The sequence below is a fragment of the Lagenorhynchus albirostris genome, chromosome 16 (genome assembly GCF_949774975.1).
Source record: "Lagenorhynchus albirostris chromosome 16, mLagAlb1.1, whole genome shotgun sequence".
Lineage (NCBI taxonomy): Eukaryota > Metazoa > Chordata > Mammalia > Artiodactyla > Delphinidae > Lagenorhynchus > Lagenorhynchus albirostris.
In genome coordinates, this window is record NC_083110.1 from 4,118,222 (window position 1) to 4,137,066 (window position 18,845).

The window sequence follows — 18,845 nt, forward strand, 5'->3', positions numbered from 1 at the left end:
CTCACTGCTGTGGCCTCTCCCGTTGCGGAGCACAGGCTCCGGACGCGCAGGCTCAGCGGCCATGGCTCACGGGCCCAGCCGCCCCGCGGCATGTGGGATCCTCCCGGACCGGGGCACGAACCCGCGTCCCCTGCATCGGCAGGCGGACTCTCAACCACTGCGCCACCAGGGAAGCCCAATAAACATAATTTTTAACACTGCTTGTCTAGCCAGTAACTTTTCTGAGGCTAATAATCTCTCTCAGTCATCTATCCTGGAAGGGAAGACATTCTGTAGACTAAGAACATCATAAAAAACGTGCCGGTTAAAAATGTGACACTACAAAACTGTAAGAACAGCAAGTGGTTCCGTGAGTTGCAGCCCTCAGCGGACCTTACGTTTGACTGCTTTAATCTGACAAACAATCCCGTTGTCCCTCTAAACCTGGCACTGTGGACTCCGCAGGACGGCTTATTCCTTCCTGTACGAGGGACACTCAGTAACTTCTTCACATCCACGTGCATCTGTGCTCTCCTCTGCTTCCTGAAGCTCCCGAGACCGGGGTTTCCCACCTGTAGATTTCTAGTCTGTGGCTGCTCCCACATCCCGGCTTCTGGGCACGGCCAGCGCAAAGGTGGTGCCCTCTCTATTCACAGCTAACAGGCACCCACGCTCACTGCCCAGCACTGTAGCTCTAGACGCACAACTTCAGAGACACCGGCAAGGTCCCCAAGATGGCATCATTCCTTTCAAATGACACCTCCAGTCTCCCAGAAGCACCCTCCATTTAGCACCAATAAATGGGTGCTTGAAGCAGAATCGCTGCTGGCTGGCCAGGTTGTGGACTCAGCTCTTTCAAGGAGCCATTCAACCTCAGCAGCCTGGCCATCGGGACCATCACTGTCTGAGCCCAGCCAAGCTGCAGAGTGTTCTCTATTCACTTCCAGCAGGAACCCTCTACAGCAATCAAACTGTTCTCCACTGAAGAGAGAAGTCTATGCCCTGGGCTCAAAACCCAATGTGTAGCTCAGAAATGGGACAATCTCTTTGGACCCACGCTTCTCCTCCTGCAAGCGGAATGGTGACAGCAGAAGGTGTGTCGAGATTAAATTATACGAAGTACGCAAGCTTCCCAAAGCAACAGCTTCAAAGGAAGAAGTTAGTTTCAAACGGACACTATTAATTGTTGCTTCTATAGAGACAGTCAATATAAAACAGCAAAAGGCCCATACGCTTTCCTGAAAGTTCTTTCTAGATAATATATATTTATAGAATTATAGAATTGTAAAGTTTAACTTAATGTAACAATCGGAAGTACAGAAAAGTTTAGAGCTGTTAAGTTCCCTTCGTGTACATTCATCTGTAGAAGAATGCATCATTACCCCGTTACTTTCTTCTTTCATCTTATATCAAAGCAGGACCCGTGACTTTCAAAAACGATGAAAGGGGAAATGTCCTAGGGATAATAAATAGGGATAAATACTTTTGAAGAGTAACAACAACAATAACAAAAAAAAATCCCCCAAACCTAGAGAACTGAGAAAAGTTTAAAGGAACAAGACGTATTCTTTTTGTTCAAAAAAGTTGAATAAATTAGCAGGACGTGGAGTGGGTAAACCATGGACCCACAGCACAGCTTAATCATGTAATTACAACTTGCATTTACTCTGAAATTGCCTGTTGGTTTCACTTTGTTTGGTGGCGTCACAGCAAACCTTCACCTGAACCCACTAATCTAGTGACGTCTTCCAACATACTGCGATGTTATCCATTACTTCTAACCCACACTTCCCTTGTGTGACACTTTACAGGTTTCCACCTACACTACACCATTTCAATTTCACAAAAATGTCTGAGGCAGTACAAAGGACGTGTCCAATTTTCAGAAGGCTCAGAGACTGGAAAGGTGAGACAGCTTTCACCCTGGAACCAGGAAGCTGACTCCTAGCTCGGTACTCTTTCCAAAACACATGCCCATCTCCTTAGGAAACTATCAAAGAACAGTTAATGAGGCCCACATCCTGTCAGTTTCCACTAGGACCTGAAGGAGTCTTTGGAAACAAAGGCAGATAGATCCCCTCAAAGGAACTACCTGCTTCTTTTATATTATGCACTTTGTCAAAGAGCCCTCATAGCCCTAGGGATTGAAGTAATCACCGATATTTTAATCATTTTAATGTCTGTTATGCTAATAGCCTGCTAACAGCTAAAAGACTCTTCCCAAATTATACAACAAGGTGACAGGGATAATTGGGGCTCATTCACTCGCATCACAAACTCCTTCTGCTGCATAAAAAAATTAAACGCTTCCAAGAGGGAGATAACTTACTGTAAAGGTAAGGGCAGTGTCATATCTGAAATAGGCACTAAATGAAATATTAATTCACTTTTCTACCAATTTCCTTAATTTAAGATAGAAAAAGACACCTAGACTACAGATAGTAAAAGAGACATCTAGACCAGAAACCCACTTGACCAAGCCCTTTGAATAAAGGTCTTTGAATTGAAAAGGTGCGTGTCTATTACACGGGAAGTGAGGCTGGCTGGTACTGAATAATTCATCAGCTCCTCCAGGCCTTTCCTTCTCACCAGACACGGGGTGGAATGTGTCTTCACCCTCTGCACCCCAGCACCTAACACAGCATTCGACTTAAAACAGGGCCAAACAGTTCTTTGTGAAGCCAACCACTTCCTTTTTTTCTTAGTTTGTTGAGGAACAACATTCTATTACATTACATACTTCACAGTTCAACAGAGGACTCAACAGCTATGTGACGCCTGACTTTTAATGAATATATTTCCACGAGAGCGTATATTCACTGGCTGTCCATCACCACTGCCCAGTGTCACTAGTCAAGCATGAGACAGTTACTTGCCTAACGGACAGAAAGCTCGTGCTTTACTGTCCCCCTTGGCATCCTGGTCACTGTGTCAATGTCACAACATCTCAAACTGCCAAAAAAGCAGAGGTACTAAGGTGTAGATGACTGACGCGAGAGTGTGAGACTGTTTGCAGCACTGCGATACTTATTCTCCAGATATAAGCTCTTGCTCTTGTTTGAGAAAGCCATTTTTAAGTAGCAAAACTATAAATGGGAAGTCCTGTACTTTAGAATGCCACACAGACAAAAAGGAGCCCATGGATGGAAAGATTATGCCTGTCCTTTCCATTTTTAACAGCCCTGGTGCCCAGCAGCTTCTGGTACAAACTACTGCAGAGTGAAGGAATGAATGAAAGAAGTGAATGCATAGTAAACGTAAGGCAACCTACCTAACGTTCGTTCTGTAACTCAGTGTTTATATTCTAGGAGGGATAAGATAATTCAAACATTATATTGGAGGACTGAGAATTGTGACCGTGCTTCAGGTTACTTTGGGAACCTCAAGTTCCGTATTTTTTTCACAGTTCACATTAAAATTCATAACTTGAGGGCCCATGAGACAATACCAGACGGAACTGATTTTTCTTATCTATACACATAAATTGGAACCCTCATCTAAAAGCTCACTTTAATCCAGATTACAACACACTATCTATCTATCTATCTATCTGTCTGTCTACCTACCTGTCTATCTATCTATCTATCAGCTTGCTCATCTGACAAAATTGAACTTTCCTTCCCATTTCTATTTCCACGTCCCCTCTGTGTCCTTTGGGGAGTTGAACAGTCATGGCAACCGGCAGCCAAACAGAAGACAAGAACATACAGCTTCAATTTTATAGAATGATCAGAGAACAAGAAATTAAAGTCATGACAACATGAGATAATTTCCACTGTTCTGCATTATATAGAAAAATATGTCTTGGACAGTATGTCAACAAAGTATGGAAAATCACACAAAACACATGCGCCACAGCACAGAATTTCATTTCCATTTTTATTGGACGTATTTACTAAATCACTCACATTGTATAACAACTCATGCATAACTCTGGTGAGTTGCTATTTCCTTTGTATCAGCCTTCTAAGTTGATGTGTTTTCCTTAAAATGACATTGATAAAATGTCAGTCACCTTTGAAGGCTAGGGGCTGGGGCCATGCCCTGCCTTGCGAAACCAAGGAAGGCTTAATTAAGAGTTTTGAAAACTGCTCTTCATCTTTGCCATAGAGACTGTCTGCCTGGGAAATGCTCCCTTTCAAACCTCATTTCCATTTGAAGACTGCTATTCCCTAACTGCTTCTGGCCACTCATTCCCAATCGCTACGCAGCCTCTCCCGGATCCAGTCCCAGCACGAGATCAGTTAATAAGCATCCCCAACGGGAACCCTCCCTGCTTGGTGTTCTCTGGGACTCCACAAGGAAAATGAAATACGGCTCTGCTTTCCTTTCAAGCCAAGGGACAGCTGAGTTATCATCACTCTGAGGCTTGAGAATGGGACTTCAAAATGCGGGGGTGCCTTTTGATTCCACATAAATACTTCCCCAGCTAAAGACTTCATTTAATCCAGCAGCTTCTGAGTCATAAGCAAACACCTTCTGACCTGTGGACAACTAGGAGTGAGTCTATTAAATGACAGGCCTCTCCCACTGCTGACAGGAGCGGACGGGCTCCGAGGAGAATTACCTCTCCCTGATGTCCTGCGGGACAAAAAAAAGCTGATCATGGAAAAAACGAATTGAAGCATTTTTCACTCTTTTATTCACAATGTTTATGAAGACTGAAATTATCTTCCAATTCATTAACTTGGCCATTTTGCTAGTCCTTATGGCTGTTCTATTAAAGACAACTTAAAAGGAAAAATTACACACACACGTCCATTTAAATGAATGTTTTCTTTTGGCTGCCTCCCTGACAAGGCCTAAGACCCAATTTGTGAAAGATGGGGTCATTTTCCACGCCACAAATCAAATGTGTAGTTTTACATGGAGGAATCCCTTTGTATATGTTGCTGCAGGAGTCACGGTACTAAGTGATATTTCATTTAAAAGGTTTGGACTTTATCAACAAGGACCCACTGTATAGCACAGGGAACTCTACTCAATAGTCTGTAATAACCTACATGGGAAAAGAATATGAAAAAGAATGGATATACATATATGTATAACTGAATCACTTTGCTGTACACCTGAAAGTAATACAACGTTGTAAATCAACTATACTCCAATATAAAATAAATTTTTTTTTAAAAAGTCTGTACTTTAATTTTCAAAATGAGCAAAGTGCTGCTCATTTCTTCTTTTACACCCTCCTCTACAATTTCTTTAAAAAATCTAATAGGGCTTCCCTGGTGGCGCAGTGGTTGAGAGTCTGCCTGCCGATGCAGGGGATGCGGGTTTGTGCCCCAGTCTGGGAAGATCTCTCATGCCGCGGAGCGGCTGGGTCCGTGAGCCATGGCCACTGAGCCTGCGCATCTGGAGCCTGTGCTCCGCAATGGGAGAGGCCACAACAGTGAGAGGCCTGTGTACTGCAAAAAAAAAAAAAAAAAAAAAAAAATCTAATAATGCAGAAGGCTAAACTTGCTTAGAGTGGGGAGGAAACGTAAAACAACATTTCACATAAAAGACCCCGAAAAGCCAAAACAATCTTGAGAAAGAAAGACAGAGCTGAAAGAATCAGGCTCCTGGACTTCAGACTATACTACAAAGCTACAGTAATCAAGACAGTATGGTACTGGCACAAAAACAGAAAGATAGATCAATGGAACAGGATAGAAAGCCTAGAGATAAACCTGCACATATTGTTACCTTATCTTTGATAAAGGAGGCAAGAGTATACAATGGAGAAAAGACAGCCTCTTCAATAAATGGTGCTGGGAAAACTGGACAGCTACATGTAAAAGAATGAAATTATAACACTTCCTAACACCATACACAAAAATAAACTCAAAATGGATTGAAGACCTAAATGTAAGGCCAGACACTATAAAACTCTTAGAGGAAAACACAGGCAGAACACTCTATGACGTAAATCACAGCAAGATCCTTTTTGACCCACCTCCCAGAGAAATGGAAATAAAAACAAAAATAAACAAATGGGACCTAATGAAACTTAAAAGCTTTTGCACAGCAAAGGAAAGCATACACAAGATGAAAAGACAACCCTCAGAATGGGAGAAAATATTTGCAAACGAAGCAACGGACAAAGGATTAATCTCCGAAATATACAAGCAGCTCAATATCAAAAAAACAAACGACCCAATCCAAAAATGGGCAGAAGACCTAAATAGACATTTCTCCAAAGAAGATATACAGACTCCCAACAAACACGTGAAAAGATGCTCAATATCACTAATCATTAGAGAAATGCAAATCAAAACTACAATGAGATATCATCTCACACCCGTCAGAATGGCCATCATCAAAAAATCTACAAACAATAAATGCTGGAGAGGGTGTGGAGAAAAGGGAACCCTCCTGCACTGCTGGTGGGAATGTAAATTGATACAGCCACTATGGAGAACAGTACAGAGGTTCCTTAAAAAACTAAAAATAGAACTACCATACGACCCAGCAATCCCACTACTGGGCATATACCCTCAGAAAACTATAATCCAAAAAGAGTCATGTACCACAATGTTCATTGCAGCACTATTTACAGTAGCCTGGACATGGAAGCAACCTAAGTGTCCATCGACAGATGAATGGATAAAGAAAATGTGGCACATATATACAAGAAATATTACTCAGTCATAAAAAGAAATGAAATGGAGTTATTTGTAGTGAGGTGGATGGACCTAGAGTCTGTCATACAGAGTGAAGTAAGTCAGAAAGAGAAAAACAAATACCGTATGCTAACACATATATATGGAACCTAAAAAAAAAAAAAGGTTCTGATGAACCTAGGGGCAGAACAGGAATAAAGACACAGATGTAAAGAATGGACTTGAGGACACGGGGAGGGGGAAGGGTAAGCTGAGACGAAGTGAGAGAGTGGCACAGACATATACACACTACCAAATGTAAGATAGATAGCTAGTGGGAAGCAGCTGCATGACACGGGGAGATCAGCTCGGTGCTTTGCGACCACCCGGGGGGGGGGATACGGAGAGTGGGAGGGAGACGCAATAGGGAGGGGATATGGGGATGTATGTGTATGTATAGCTGATTCAGTTTGTTATACAGCAGAAACTAACACAACACTGTAAAGCAATTATACTCCAATAAAGATGCTAAAAATAATGAAACAAAACCAAAAAAATGACGTTTCATACTCAACATCACAGTCTAAAGCAAACGGCTGTCACTGCACGGATAACTTCCTGTGTGTGATGCGAGGCTGCCGGACAGCAGCGAGCACTTTTATCCGGGTGCTCAGAGAGTCGCAGGCAGAACCAGGATCCAAAACTAACAAAAATGTGGGTTTGCAAATTTACAAATTCAAATTCTCAGAAAATTGGAAGGCTGAACCGAAAGCATTTCAAATGATACATGCTAGGCTTAAAAGCTTCCTGGCTTCTGGAAATGTGGGTGACAGGCAGGCCAATTCTGGAGTGTTTACTACCAGGCGATCAGCTAGTTCTAATCCTGGCTAAGGTTAAAAATATAGAAGACGGTTATTCCAGATTGAACGGGAGAAAAATCTGCATCTTCAGGGAATGATATTAAGGATACTCTGAGGAGACAAAGGCAAAATCTCTTGAATAGTTTCAATAAAAGAATTTGCATTTAAAACAAAGAAAGAATTAATTACGTGCAGACCAAAGCAGATAACATGCCCTTGGATAAAAAAATAACAGGCGGGACTTTTTTTTTTGCGGTACGCTGGCCTCTCACTGCTGTGGCCTCTCCCATTGCGAGCACAGGCTCCGGACGCGCAGGCTCAGCGGCCATGGCTCACGGGCCCAGCTGCTCCGCGGCATGTGGGATCTTCCTGGACCGGGGCACGAACCCGTGGTCCCCTGCATCGGCAGGTGGACTCTCAACCACTGAGCCTCCAGGGAAGCCCGGGACTTTTAAATGGTAGTTTTTGTTTGTTTATTTGCTTTAGCTGAAAAACAATTCCGTATTTCTTAGGAGATTCTATTTTTCTAAATCATATGTTTTAAATATCAAATATAACGATAACTTTAACATTTTTATTAGGCAGATCTCTTGAAAGCTTAAAAGAAATCTCTTATTGAGTAACAGTAGACCAAAACTAAAAATAGGAGAGAAATGTTGTTTTTTAATTTTGGGAGAACATGGTAACAGTTTTGTCTAATTCTATAGAAGTAATCAGCCTCTAAGACAGATGAAAAGACTTGATTCTCACCACAAAATTTACAAACCTATACCTCTAGCCAATGAAGAAAGAAATTTATATTATGGAAAAATTTCTAATAACGGGTTTAAAATTTATTTTAAAGGCTGACACTTACAAAATTATTTTAGCTTCCAAGTTTAAAGGATTTTCCTGTTATTTCCTAGACTCATTTTTAAGAAAGTAATTTTTGTCTCTGATTTTCTTGTACGCATACCACCATGAGTGATTCATGGGATTCTTGGGGAGCAAATGGATTTAATGGGACAGAATCCTGCAAGGCAACAAGAAACACCTTGGGTATTTCCTGCGACATGCGGCTACTACTCTCAAGAAGAATTTCAGCTCGTTAACTTTTATTCTGTAAACTTACTGGGCAGATAGAGGAAACAAGACCATGGAAAGTCAAGCAGGAGGCAAATGGTTAGATAACCAATAGAAACACACTTTTGCAAAATTTTGCACATTAACCAGAGAGGAAGGTGGTATACCACTGGTTTGTTTTCTAAAAAAGACCATGGTTTAGAGCTCCTCTATCCAATATGGCAGCCACGAGCCAGATGCGGCTAACTGAACCTTAATTCGTTAGTTAAAATGAAAACTCCTTTTCCTCAGTCACACTATCCACATTTCAAGTGTGTGCTACCCATGTGGCTAGTGGCCACTGTTTGGATGGTACAGATACGGAACATGTCATCAGAGGAAGTGCGACTGGACAGTGCTGGTTTGGAGGATGGGCAAAGGAGATGGACAGGGTAGAGTGACCTGAGTTACTACAGAAGATTAGAAGTGGGCACAGTCACCTTGCTATCTTTGAGTAAGGATTTCTTTTACAGCATGAAAAAATTCCAATGAATATCCTAAAGTTTTAGTTTATTTTTCTTTTAACTAAAATGAGTAAGGTGTTGATCATGCCAGAAGGTGTTAAGTGCCTTACACATTATCACCTTATTTAATCTTCATCACACAGTACGAGGCAGGCAATATTATAATGCCATCTTACAGATACTAAGGGAAACTTAGAGAGAGCATGTGACCCACCCAAGATCACACAGCTAACGTCTGGATTGCAAGCATGCTTCATCCCTCCAAAGCCAGGGCTCTTGGCCAGCCAGTAGGGAACTGCATTTGAGAGAGAGGCACAGAAAATGCGCTCCAGATACCACTATAGACACTGCTGCGCAACAGGGGCCAAGGCCAGGTGGGTGGCTTGTTCTTAGTGAGAGTTCTTTCTCCCCTTGGCCTAATGCTTCCTTGATAGTGAGCATGAGAACTTTCTATTGACGATGGAATGGTATCACTTCCTAATCCCATTCTTGTCCCTAGCCCCCACCCATCCGCTCTGAGCTTTCCAAGTCCAGCCACTTCTTTTCCTAGGTGTCCCATGACAGCTTATGAGAAAGCCCTGGACCAGTTCAACCAGAATGGAGTGGTCACCAAACAGTGTATCTGATGTCCCAATATTCCTCCACACGTTGATATCCTAAATCAATGAGATCTCTTAAATATCCTGTTAACCAATGACTTCAACGTCCCAACAAAATGCTTAGAAAATGACAGTTTATCACTTATTATATACTAATGACTTTTTTAAAGCTCTTTGAAGTTGCCCGAATGGTTGACGTCCAGACAACTTAGGTGGAAGGTGCGTGTGACCACACTTTCTGAGGACCTTGCAGGATAGCACCTGCCACAGAGGCCAAGAAGGAGCGAGCGTGGATGAGAGCCTACCTCCGAGGCGAGCCATCGTCATGGGGCTGGATGATGACCACCTTCACAGTCACTGAGGTCCGGAGAAGGTCGATCATCTGCTCATGCGTCAGCGTGGCCACGGCCACCTTGCAGATCTCCACGAGGCGGCTCCCCTGACGAAGGCCGGCCTTCCACGCAAAACCGAAAGGTTCCACGTCTGCGACGATTCCTTCGAAGTTCACGTGGAAGCCCAGCTGGCCCAGCCCGTTCCTCCTCAGGGTCATTTCCACAGTCTCGCAGCCCCTGGTCACGATCTAAGGGGGAAGGGGACCGTGAGGGGTGGCGCTGCGGGGTGGGGGGCACACATCCCAGGGACAAGATGACAAGACAAGGACACGGTTCAATCCAGACTTTACCGTAATTACCCCTGGCATCAGGCGCAATGAAAATAACAAAAGTAAAACGAAGGTTTCATTCTTCAAAGGCAAACCAGGTACAGGTGTCCTGCTTTTTCCTAGAAGCCACTGACCCAGAGCCTGTGAGCTTAAGACGGGTTCTGATAACACCCCCCCCGCCCCGCCCCGTCTCCTTTCTACGTCACCTGACTCAGCTCTTAAGCATATAAATTCCATTGTTCCAGATGGACTGAAGCAACTGAAAACATGTGAAGCCTTTCACCCATCAAGCAATAAAACCTATTAATTTTTTTTTTTGGCCGTATGGTGTGGCTTGTGGAATCTTAGTTCCCCAACCAGGGATGGAACCCGGGCCCCTGCCAGCGAGAGCACCGAGTCCTAACCACTGGAGAGCCAGGGAATTCCCTATTAGACAATTTTATTCAACTTAAAAAAATGGCCCAATGGTGCAGCAGCTATGGAAAGCAGCATGGCAGTTCCTCAAAAAATTAAAATGGAATTACCACGAGACTCAGCAATTCTACTTCTGGGTATATACCCAACAGAATTTAAAGCAGGGTCTCAAAGAGGTACACCCAGGTATTTGTACACCCACATTCTTAGCAGCGTTATTTACAATAGTCAAAAGGTGGAAGTAACTCAAGTGTCCATGGATGGTTGAATGGACATGCAAAGTGTACCATATACAAACAAGGGAGAAAAAAATGGCCCAAAGCCTTTCCAAGCTAACAGTTGGCGCCCTGCCCGCAGGATGGGCAGCAGCAGGAAGTCAGACTGTCAGGAAAACCTTAAGTGCTCTCTGTGCACCAGGCCTGCGGACATCCTGTTCTAGCCCCTAGGATCCCTCTCCTGGGGACAGCCTGCCCTTTGCTTGCTTGGGTGGTAAGGACCATTCAGATCAAATGTGGCCAGTCAGCCGGCCTCCTTGGTGTCTGTAGACAAGCATCCCACTCAGTGAACTAAAGCACCAATAATTAGTTAATGCCACCCTCAGAAGTGCTTAATGACAATAGCCCACATGCACTGAAAGAAAAACATGGGCTCATTGAGAATATCATTTGATGACCACGGCATCACTTATCTGTGGGCAGCTGAAAGTTGGGAGGTATCATACCCGTATCCCCCAAAGCACAGAGTTTCAGTTTTAATAAATGCTTCATTTCCATGAAACACGCTCTGAATCCACAGATTCCTATTTAAGAAGACCTACGACTGTAAGTACAGCTGTGGGACCGGGGCTGGTTCATGGTTATCACCGGTGTGGCGGACGTTACCGTGGTTATTACCGCCACGGCGCCCACCCTGCTAATCAGGCACACGTGACAGGTTGGGGCTTAGGAAAATGGGGAAAGGGATTGCTGGTCTCAGTGGTGAAGTTTGGAAAGACTGAAGTTTCCAAAGTTACGAACTGAACTGATTTAAAATTGTTGAAAAGGCACTTCTGTAATATATACAACCTGAATAAATTTGTCCTTCACTTCTTTTTCAGCTTTGTTTCAACTGAGCTCTCTGACCAAAAGACTACATCTGACACGTGCCCAGCCTTCTCTCCAATATGGATGCAATTTTCAGCTGAAATTTAACATCCATATATCAGACTGAAGAGTGAAAGGGTTTTCCGAGACCTACTTGTTCTGTCTCTTATTTCTTCCAACCACCTGCCACGTCCCCTACTTTTTACGATTTCTTTCTCACTTCTGTTCCTTACTTCTTAACATTTGCAAAGGCTGAAGGATCAAGCTCTCCATTTATTTGGAGTTCGTCACATAATTACTTGGCCTCAATGATCACATGCTGGCCTCCTATCCATGTACCCGCGACTGGCTACATAATCTGTGGAATCTGGTGCAAAACAGAAATGCAGGCCCTTTAGTCAAAAATTATTGAGAATTTCCAGATGGCAACAGGAGAGCATTCAACCAAGTCTGGGCTCTGCTGAGAGTAACCGGCCCTACCTGTCCCTTTAGGTGGGAGCTCTTTTTTTTTTTTTTTTTTTTTTGCGGTACGCGGGCCTCTCACTGTTGTGGCCTCTCCCGTTGCGGAGCACAGGCCCCGGACGCGCAGGCTCAGCAGCCATGCGTGGCATGTGGGATCTTCCCGGACCAGGGCACAAACCCGTGTCCCCTGCATCGGCAGGCGGACTCTCAACCACTGCGCCACCAGGGAAGCCCTAGGTGGGAGCTCTTATTCCCCACCTGTGTCTTTACCTGCATAGCAGACACCTTTGGTTTCACTTCCCACCACTAGAAAATGCAGAGTTCACCATCTGCCCAGTAGCACCCCTTCCCCATCTCTCCACTACGACAGCTTCATCCTCTTCCTTTCCATTTCTGTTGCTCCTGTCCTGCACCAGCCTTTTGTTCTAACCCCCCAACAGTCCTTGGGTTGGTTTGTTTCCATCTCCTGTTACAAGTCATCCAAGATACAGGATATACTTCCTCAAATATATTCCAGATATCAGGCACCTTAGTCACATTAGCAATATAGTAGTTTTTCTAGGAAAATGGTAGAATGGGGTCCACAGAACAGTGAACGTGTCAGAACCTACGGGACGTGCATTTTGGTGGTTGGTGAAGGGGGTGTGTTTATGTTGTATTTTCCGGAGCACAAATTATGATGACTCAGTAGGTCTCCTAAAAAGAAGTATTTGCAGTATTACTAAAAGCACAATGTGTCCTGACACTCATGAGATAACTCAATTCTCCAGATACGTAAACTGATCACACACTTAATCATCCCTGAATCACATCTCAGCTTGCGCACATACGCCCTCAATACTGTTGAACACACTGAGGCCCTTTCCTGTAAAGAGCGTCTGCAAATAATGACATTATTCCTCCAAGGCCAGCAGACACTGACATGATTGCATTGTCTCATCTATGTGGTCTGGAATAATAAAAGGTTTATATTTGGTGGGAGGAAAGGGGGCAGGAAATGGGTATAATTTCTCTTTTTCTCATGATCCGTAACTGACTAAATCTTCTCTAATTAATGAAATATACATCCCCTTGGGGGAAGATTTACACATGAAAAATTCTTTTGTCAAAGCACATTTTGTTCTTATATTTCATTCATTCTTAAAATTCTATTGTACATACTCAAACTAAAATCCGTATCTTCCTTTGTTAAAATATGAAGGAGAAATACAACTGTTAAATACCACGGACATCATGGTTTTGTACTGCAGATAACCATCTTTTTTATGACTTTTTTCTTAAAGTCTTTCTAACTTAATGGGTAATTCTATAAAACCTCTGTAAGAGGCTGGCTGCAAGATTAATAACATATTTAATCTGGCAGACTAAACAAAAATACCTGTTGTGTAAGTACGCAGAGGTGAAACAGCGAAGAGGGCTTACTCTGACCATCAGTATGGTCAACGGTGATTCTGTGCCTATTAATTTCCCCCTGGGAAGGTACTGTCGTGCCAGTCTCTACAAACAGACATAATATCTAGTGAATTCTTGTCCTTCCTTGAAACACTATGAAAATATATCCCGATGTTCCCTTTGAAAAGTTGGCTTCACTTTTCCTTTCCGATCAATTTGTAATGGGTGTTTCGCCACCATTCATGGATTCAGCAACAGCTCAAAAGGACACAGCATTTAAAATCAAACTCTATAACACAACACTGTTAATCAACTATACTCCAATATAAAATAAAAATTTAAAAATTAAATCAAACTCTACCCCTAAGAAATAGTAATTCACTTCCTAGGTGATGTAATTGGGTGGAAGTTCCACAGCCGAAGCTACTACGAATCTGGGATTGCAGAGCTAAGGATGGTGGATAAACAGAACCTGTACTTACCCCCAATCGCTGGACAATTTCCCTGACGTCTTCGGCACAGTTGTCCACCGAGGACAGAAGGATGCATTCTCCTCGTTCGTAAAACACTTTGATACTCATTAACCCAGATGTCCACCCAATGACATCCCTGCAGGAACAGTTAAAGACCACGTTCTTGGAATCCTTCTCGATCAGCATTATGAACTCGTTGGAAATCCCAAGGAGACACTCAATGTCCGAGGACTGGCCGAAGTCCCGCGCCACAACGTGCCACATGATCGCTCCGACGCTGAAGAGGTGGGCGTCCTTCCTGGGCTTTACTTTCTCCTTCTTCTTGGCACCCAGGGTAATGAAGCTGAATTTCGCGGACGTATCCACGGTGGCGGTCGTGACGAAGTTCTCCGCCAGGTCCTTCAAGTACTCCTGCCTCGTCCGAGTGGCCATCGCTCGAAACTTCTCTGATTTGTGGGCTGCGTTTTCTGCATTGATTACTTTCGCTAAAAGGAAGTCCCGGAATACTGCTGACTTTGGGAAAGTTACGCCTTTGGGAATCGGTGGACCAAACGGTGGCACATCTTTTGATCTAGAAACTCCAACACTGAGGGAGGAAAAGGAGAAACAAGATGAACTGTGAGGCCGTAATAGTTAGCTTCAGAAATGTGACATACACCCACACTTGCGACTGAAGCCAGCTACTTTGTAGCCTCTTGGTATGCTCATTTCTGGGTATCAAGTTTTTCTTTGTTTTTAGCAAAACTTTTCAAACTCAGTAGTTGAGGGGGTGTTAGGGGCTGAGTAGTGTCCCTCCAAAATTTGTACGCTGAAGTCCAAAACCCCAGTAACTGGGAATGTGGCTGTGTTTGGAGATCGGGTCTTCAGAGAGATGATTAAGTCAAAATGAGGCCATTAGGGTGGGCCTTAATCCAGTCTAACAGGTGTCCTTATAGAAGGAAACCTGGACACACAGGAAGATACCAGGGATGCACACACACAGAGGAGAGACCATGTGAGGACACAGCAGTTAATCTGTAGGCCAAGGAGAGAGGCCTCAGGAAAAACCAAACCTGCCAACCCCTTGGTCTGGGACCTCCAGCCTCCGGAACTGTGAGAAGTAAGTGTCTGTTGTTTAAACCACCGGGTCTGTGGTCCCAGTCACGGCTGTGCGAGCTGACTAAGGTAGGGATGAGGGATCAGTAGCCAGGCTGGTGCTCTGTGGCTCTGTGGCCGGTCACCACTGAGAGGCAGGGACACTTTCAACAGCAGTGCGGTTAGCCCAGCCAGCTATTCGCGATCTCACTGCTATTGCGCACAATGATCAAGCTTACAGGGCCCGAAGTTTTGAATGTCACTTTCTTTAAGGAAATGCTCACTTGCTCACATTTTGAAAATCTAGATGAAGATTTTATAGGAACAAAGTTTTAAGAGATTCCAGAGACTGCAAAGATCAAACGTATAGTGACGGCAATAACCATCTTAATATGGCAAAACCAATAATGCTCTCCCCTGTATCAGACAGAAGCTTTCGTTGTCTCAAATCCTTTTTGAAATAAGAGTGAATTAATGAATGAGCAGGTGAAGGACTGGAGTGAGTGAATGAATGAACCCCACAGCACTCCCCAGTTACTGAGCAGCTACTGCAGACCAAGAATGGGAACCAACCCCACATCTGCCCAGGCTGGTATTTTCTGTGTTGGAATAAACAAAGGAAGCAACCTACGTTTCATCTTCTTCATGGTAGAAAGTCCTGAAAGAGGTGATTAAGGAATGGAAACATTAGGTGTGAATTCCTTTTCTGGAATATGGCTGGTTAGACTCCAAATAGGTCACAGTCCCCAGGGATCTCTCCCCGTTGCTGTAACCTGCACACCCTTCAGCAGCGTTCATCATTTCTGGGGAAAGAGCTATAAGATGGAAGAGGGTCTGGGCGGGGCCTTAGCTGGCGTGAAAGGGGAGGGAAGGACTGCTTCCCTTTGGGACAGAAGACCAAACTCACTCACGTGCATGGTAGTAAAGGCGCTGAACCAGAGAGGGAGGTGGGGGGACTTGACTCATGTCCTCAAGGAAGGTCCTAGGAACATCGTGGAGGTTCCAAATGGCTGAGGGGCTGACACCATATATGACCCGTCTTCCCCTCACTACCATCCTTAGGAAGAACCTTCTAGACTGAGTAGGAATTAACTTGTCCTCAGGTGTTGTTTCGTAGAGAGCTGTCCCAAAGCTACCTGTCTGGACTGTGGGTAGTGTAGCCACACCTGTTGCTTCCCCACCAGAACGATCAACCAGCTCAAGTGGGCTCTCAGTGCACTGGACCCTGCCCTCCCGACGCTGGCCATAATCAACTCATGTGATCACCTCTCCTAAACATGTTTTTGTCTTCCAGTGATGAGCACAGGTTCCTGGGAGTATTTTACCCCTGGAACGCTGAGGAGGTCAAATCCCACTTAACACCTTACAGGATTACTTTTTGCACTTAGCTCTGTGGATCTCAAGCTCCTCTCTGACTACAGCTTGGATGCACTTAAGTCGAAGCATCAGGGCGAACTTTTTGTATCTAAATGTGTTCCAAGACGGCTCTCACTGTGGAGCTCCAGAGTGGGCAGAGAGAGACATCTGTTAACAGGGCGATTCTTCTCGTCCCAAATTATTAAACCAAACGTCTAACTGGACACCTCCACTACAGTGTATGGTACAGTGTGGCTCGAAAAACCACTATCCTATGCATCTCAGATCCAAGCTGTACCAAAAAAGAAGCAGAACCCAGGCACAGCTGTTACTATGATCACTATTACTACTATTACTAGTCCATGATCACCATGATAGTCTGAGAATGGGGATCAATTAGAAACCCCTGGTTACCAAAGCTTATATAATCCGTAATGCTTTAAAGCAGAGTTAAGATGGAATATTCTTTTACCAGACTGGGATAATTCCCAGTGGGTGGAAACAAGAGTATGTTTTAGAATTTCTTATTTTACCCAAATAGCTTGAGAGCATTTACTGATGATTTAGACCTAAGACCCCTCCACTGAGGGCAACAGTACAAAGAAGAGCCTTCCTTCATGTGCCTTTGTTAAAGGGTTTTAGGAAAGCAACGTGGGGTACAGCAGATTCCAGGATCCGGTGTTCCTCGTAGGAGTCCAGCTCCACCACTTTCTGAGGGACTCTGAGTTACTTAATCCCTCAGTGCCTCGTCTGTAAAACGGGGGTTAAAACAGTACCATCCTCAAAAGCACGCTACGAGGATTAAACAAAATAATGCATGCTAAGCTATTATTAACTCAAATAATTATCGTTTTCATCATCGATTTAACACTATCATCTAATGTTTGTAAGAAGGGGCTACATAGTAAGTTTTCTAAAATGGAAGTCATCGTTTTATATAGATAATACTTCCCTTTTAAGTGACAGTTAGCTACTAAGCCTCCAGACAGCAAGAAGTTTACTCATTCAGTTATTAAAGGATGCATTTTGCAAAGAGTTTATCTTGAAAAGCACACAAACACATAAATCCCTCGGAGTTAGCTCTACAATGGCTACAACCATTGAAGTGAAAGAATCCCGCATAAAGAAACAGGCAATCGGTTAAGTTTGCTTTTTAATAATTTTAGACTAAAATTACATAACATGGAGCTTTGTGGATGTTGCCCCATTATTTCTTTCTAGGTTCAAGTGGTCCCAGCATCCCCGAGAGAGAGCCCTGCTGTATCCAGGGGGCACGCCTCGGACTTCTCTGGAAGGTGGGAGCCTGCTCTTTCACACTCCGGACGCGTGCCCTGGTTAGCAGCACGCTTTTATCAGAGGAGGGCATCTCGCCCCAGCAGTCTGCCGGGACCACGCCTCTGAGCTACGTGGTACTACAGGTCGTGATCCGCCAGAACGCACGGCCACTCAGCGCCTGTGCAAAGCTCACGGGGGTCACAGGAGCGTGTGCGACCAACGCAGGCTTCTATAAAACGCACCCGTGATTCAGACGGAGCAACCTAGAAAACAGCAGACCTGGGCTATATTTTATCATTTCCTTGGAAATTATTTGAACGAATTTATTTTGTGACTGGTATGTTTTGAGGAAATCATAGGAAACAGACCTATGAGGTGTTTCTGGAAAACCTGGGCACTGTAACCTTATTCCCTGTGACAGAGTAAACACATCTTCATAAAAACGTCATGGAATCGATTTGACTAGTTTTCCAGAAGATCACGATTGATTCTTTGAAGGACACTCATGAGGTGGTAAGTGTGATCATTACGAATGTTTATGAGGCACTTCCAGAACCTAGAGGCACGCCACTGCTTTACATTTGAATCTCATTAGTAAATGATAATTTAGTGATGGCAACGTGGTATCTGCAAAGGCAATGACCCCGTCTTTGAACCATTTGTACAAGCTGGTTTCTACCACAGGAAACAGAATGCAAGCCACTTTGTTGACAGGTAAGATCTATATCAAAAGCATCCCTCCCCGGTCATTTAATTAAACACAGAAAACCTAAAAGAAATAAAAATAAAGAGGTATTGCTCATCCTTAAGATTTTTTTGTGCTAATCAACCAGCTCATGATAGAAGCATAAACTAACGACAGAAAGGGATTAAAAATACTTGATCTGACCTAAGAATAGCAGCTTCTACAATAACACCAAATACAATAAAGCCCTAGGCTTATGTTTCCAATCCATCAGGAAGGCTCCTTTAAGATTACTCTGCGTAATTACCATTCATCAGGGGAGATCCCAGAAGAATAAGCTGACTGAGCATGTTTGCACCAACGTCACCGGTTTTAAGTGTATCG

General features: G+C 43.9%; 1 protein-coding gene across 4 annotated transcripts in view; it reads right to left on the reverse strand.

Moving 5' to 3' along the window:
• The window catches only part of SIPA1L2 (signal induced proliferation associated 1 like 2), a 236,701-nt gene that overhangs the window by 45,850 nt on the left and 172,006 nt on the right, over nt 1–18,845 (reverse strand). For all 4 annotated transcript variants that reach the window (XM_060127134.1, XM_060127137.1, XM_060127136.1 and 1 more), the window contains 2 exons: nt 14,081–14,657; nt 9,893–10,167 (listed from right to left, as the gene is read on the reverse strand). In XM_060127134.1, coding sequence (XP_059983117.1) covers nt 9,893–10,167; nt 14,081–14,657 — 852 coding nt within the window. The remainder of the gene's footprint in view (nt 1–9,892; nt 10,168–14,080; nt 14,658–18,845) is intronic.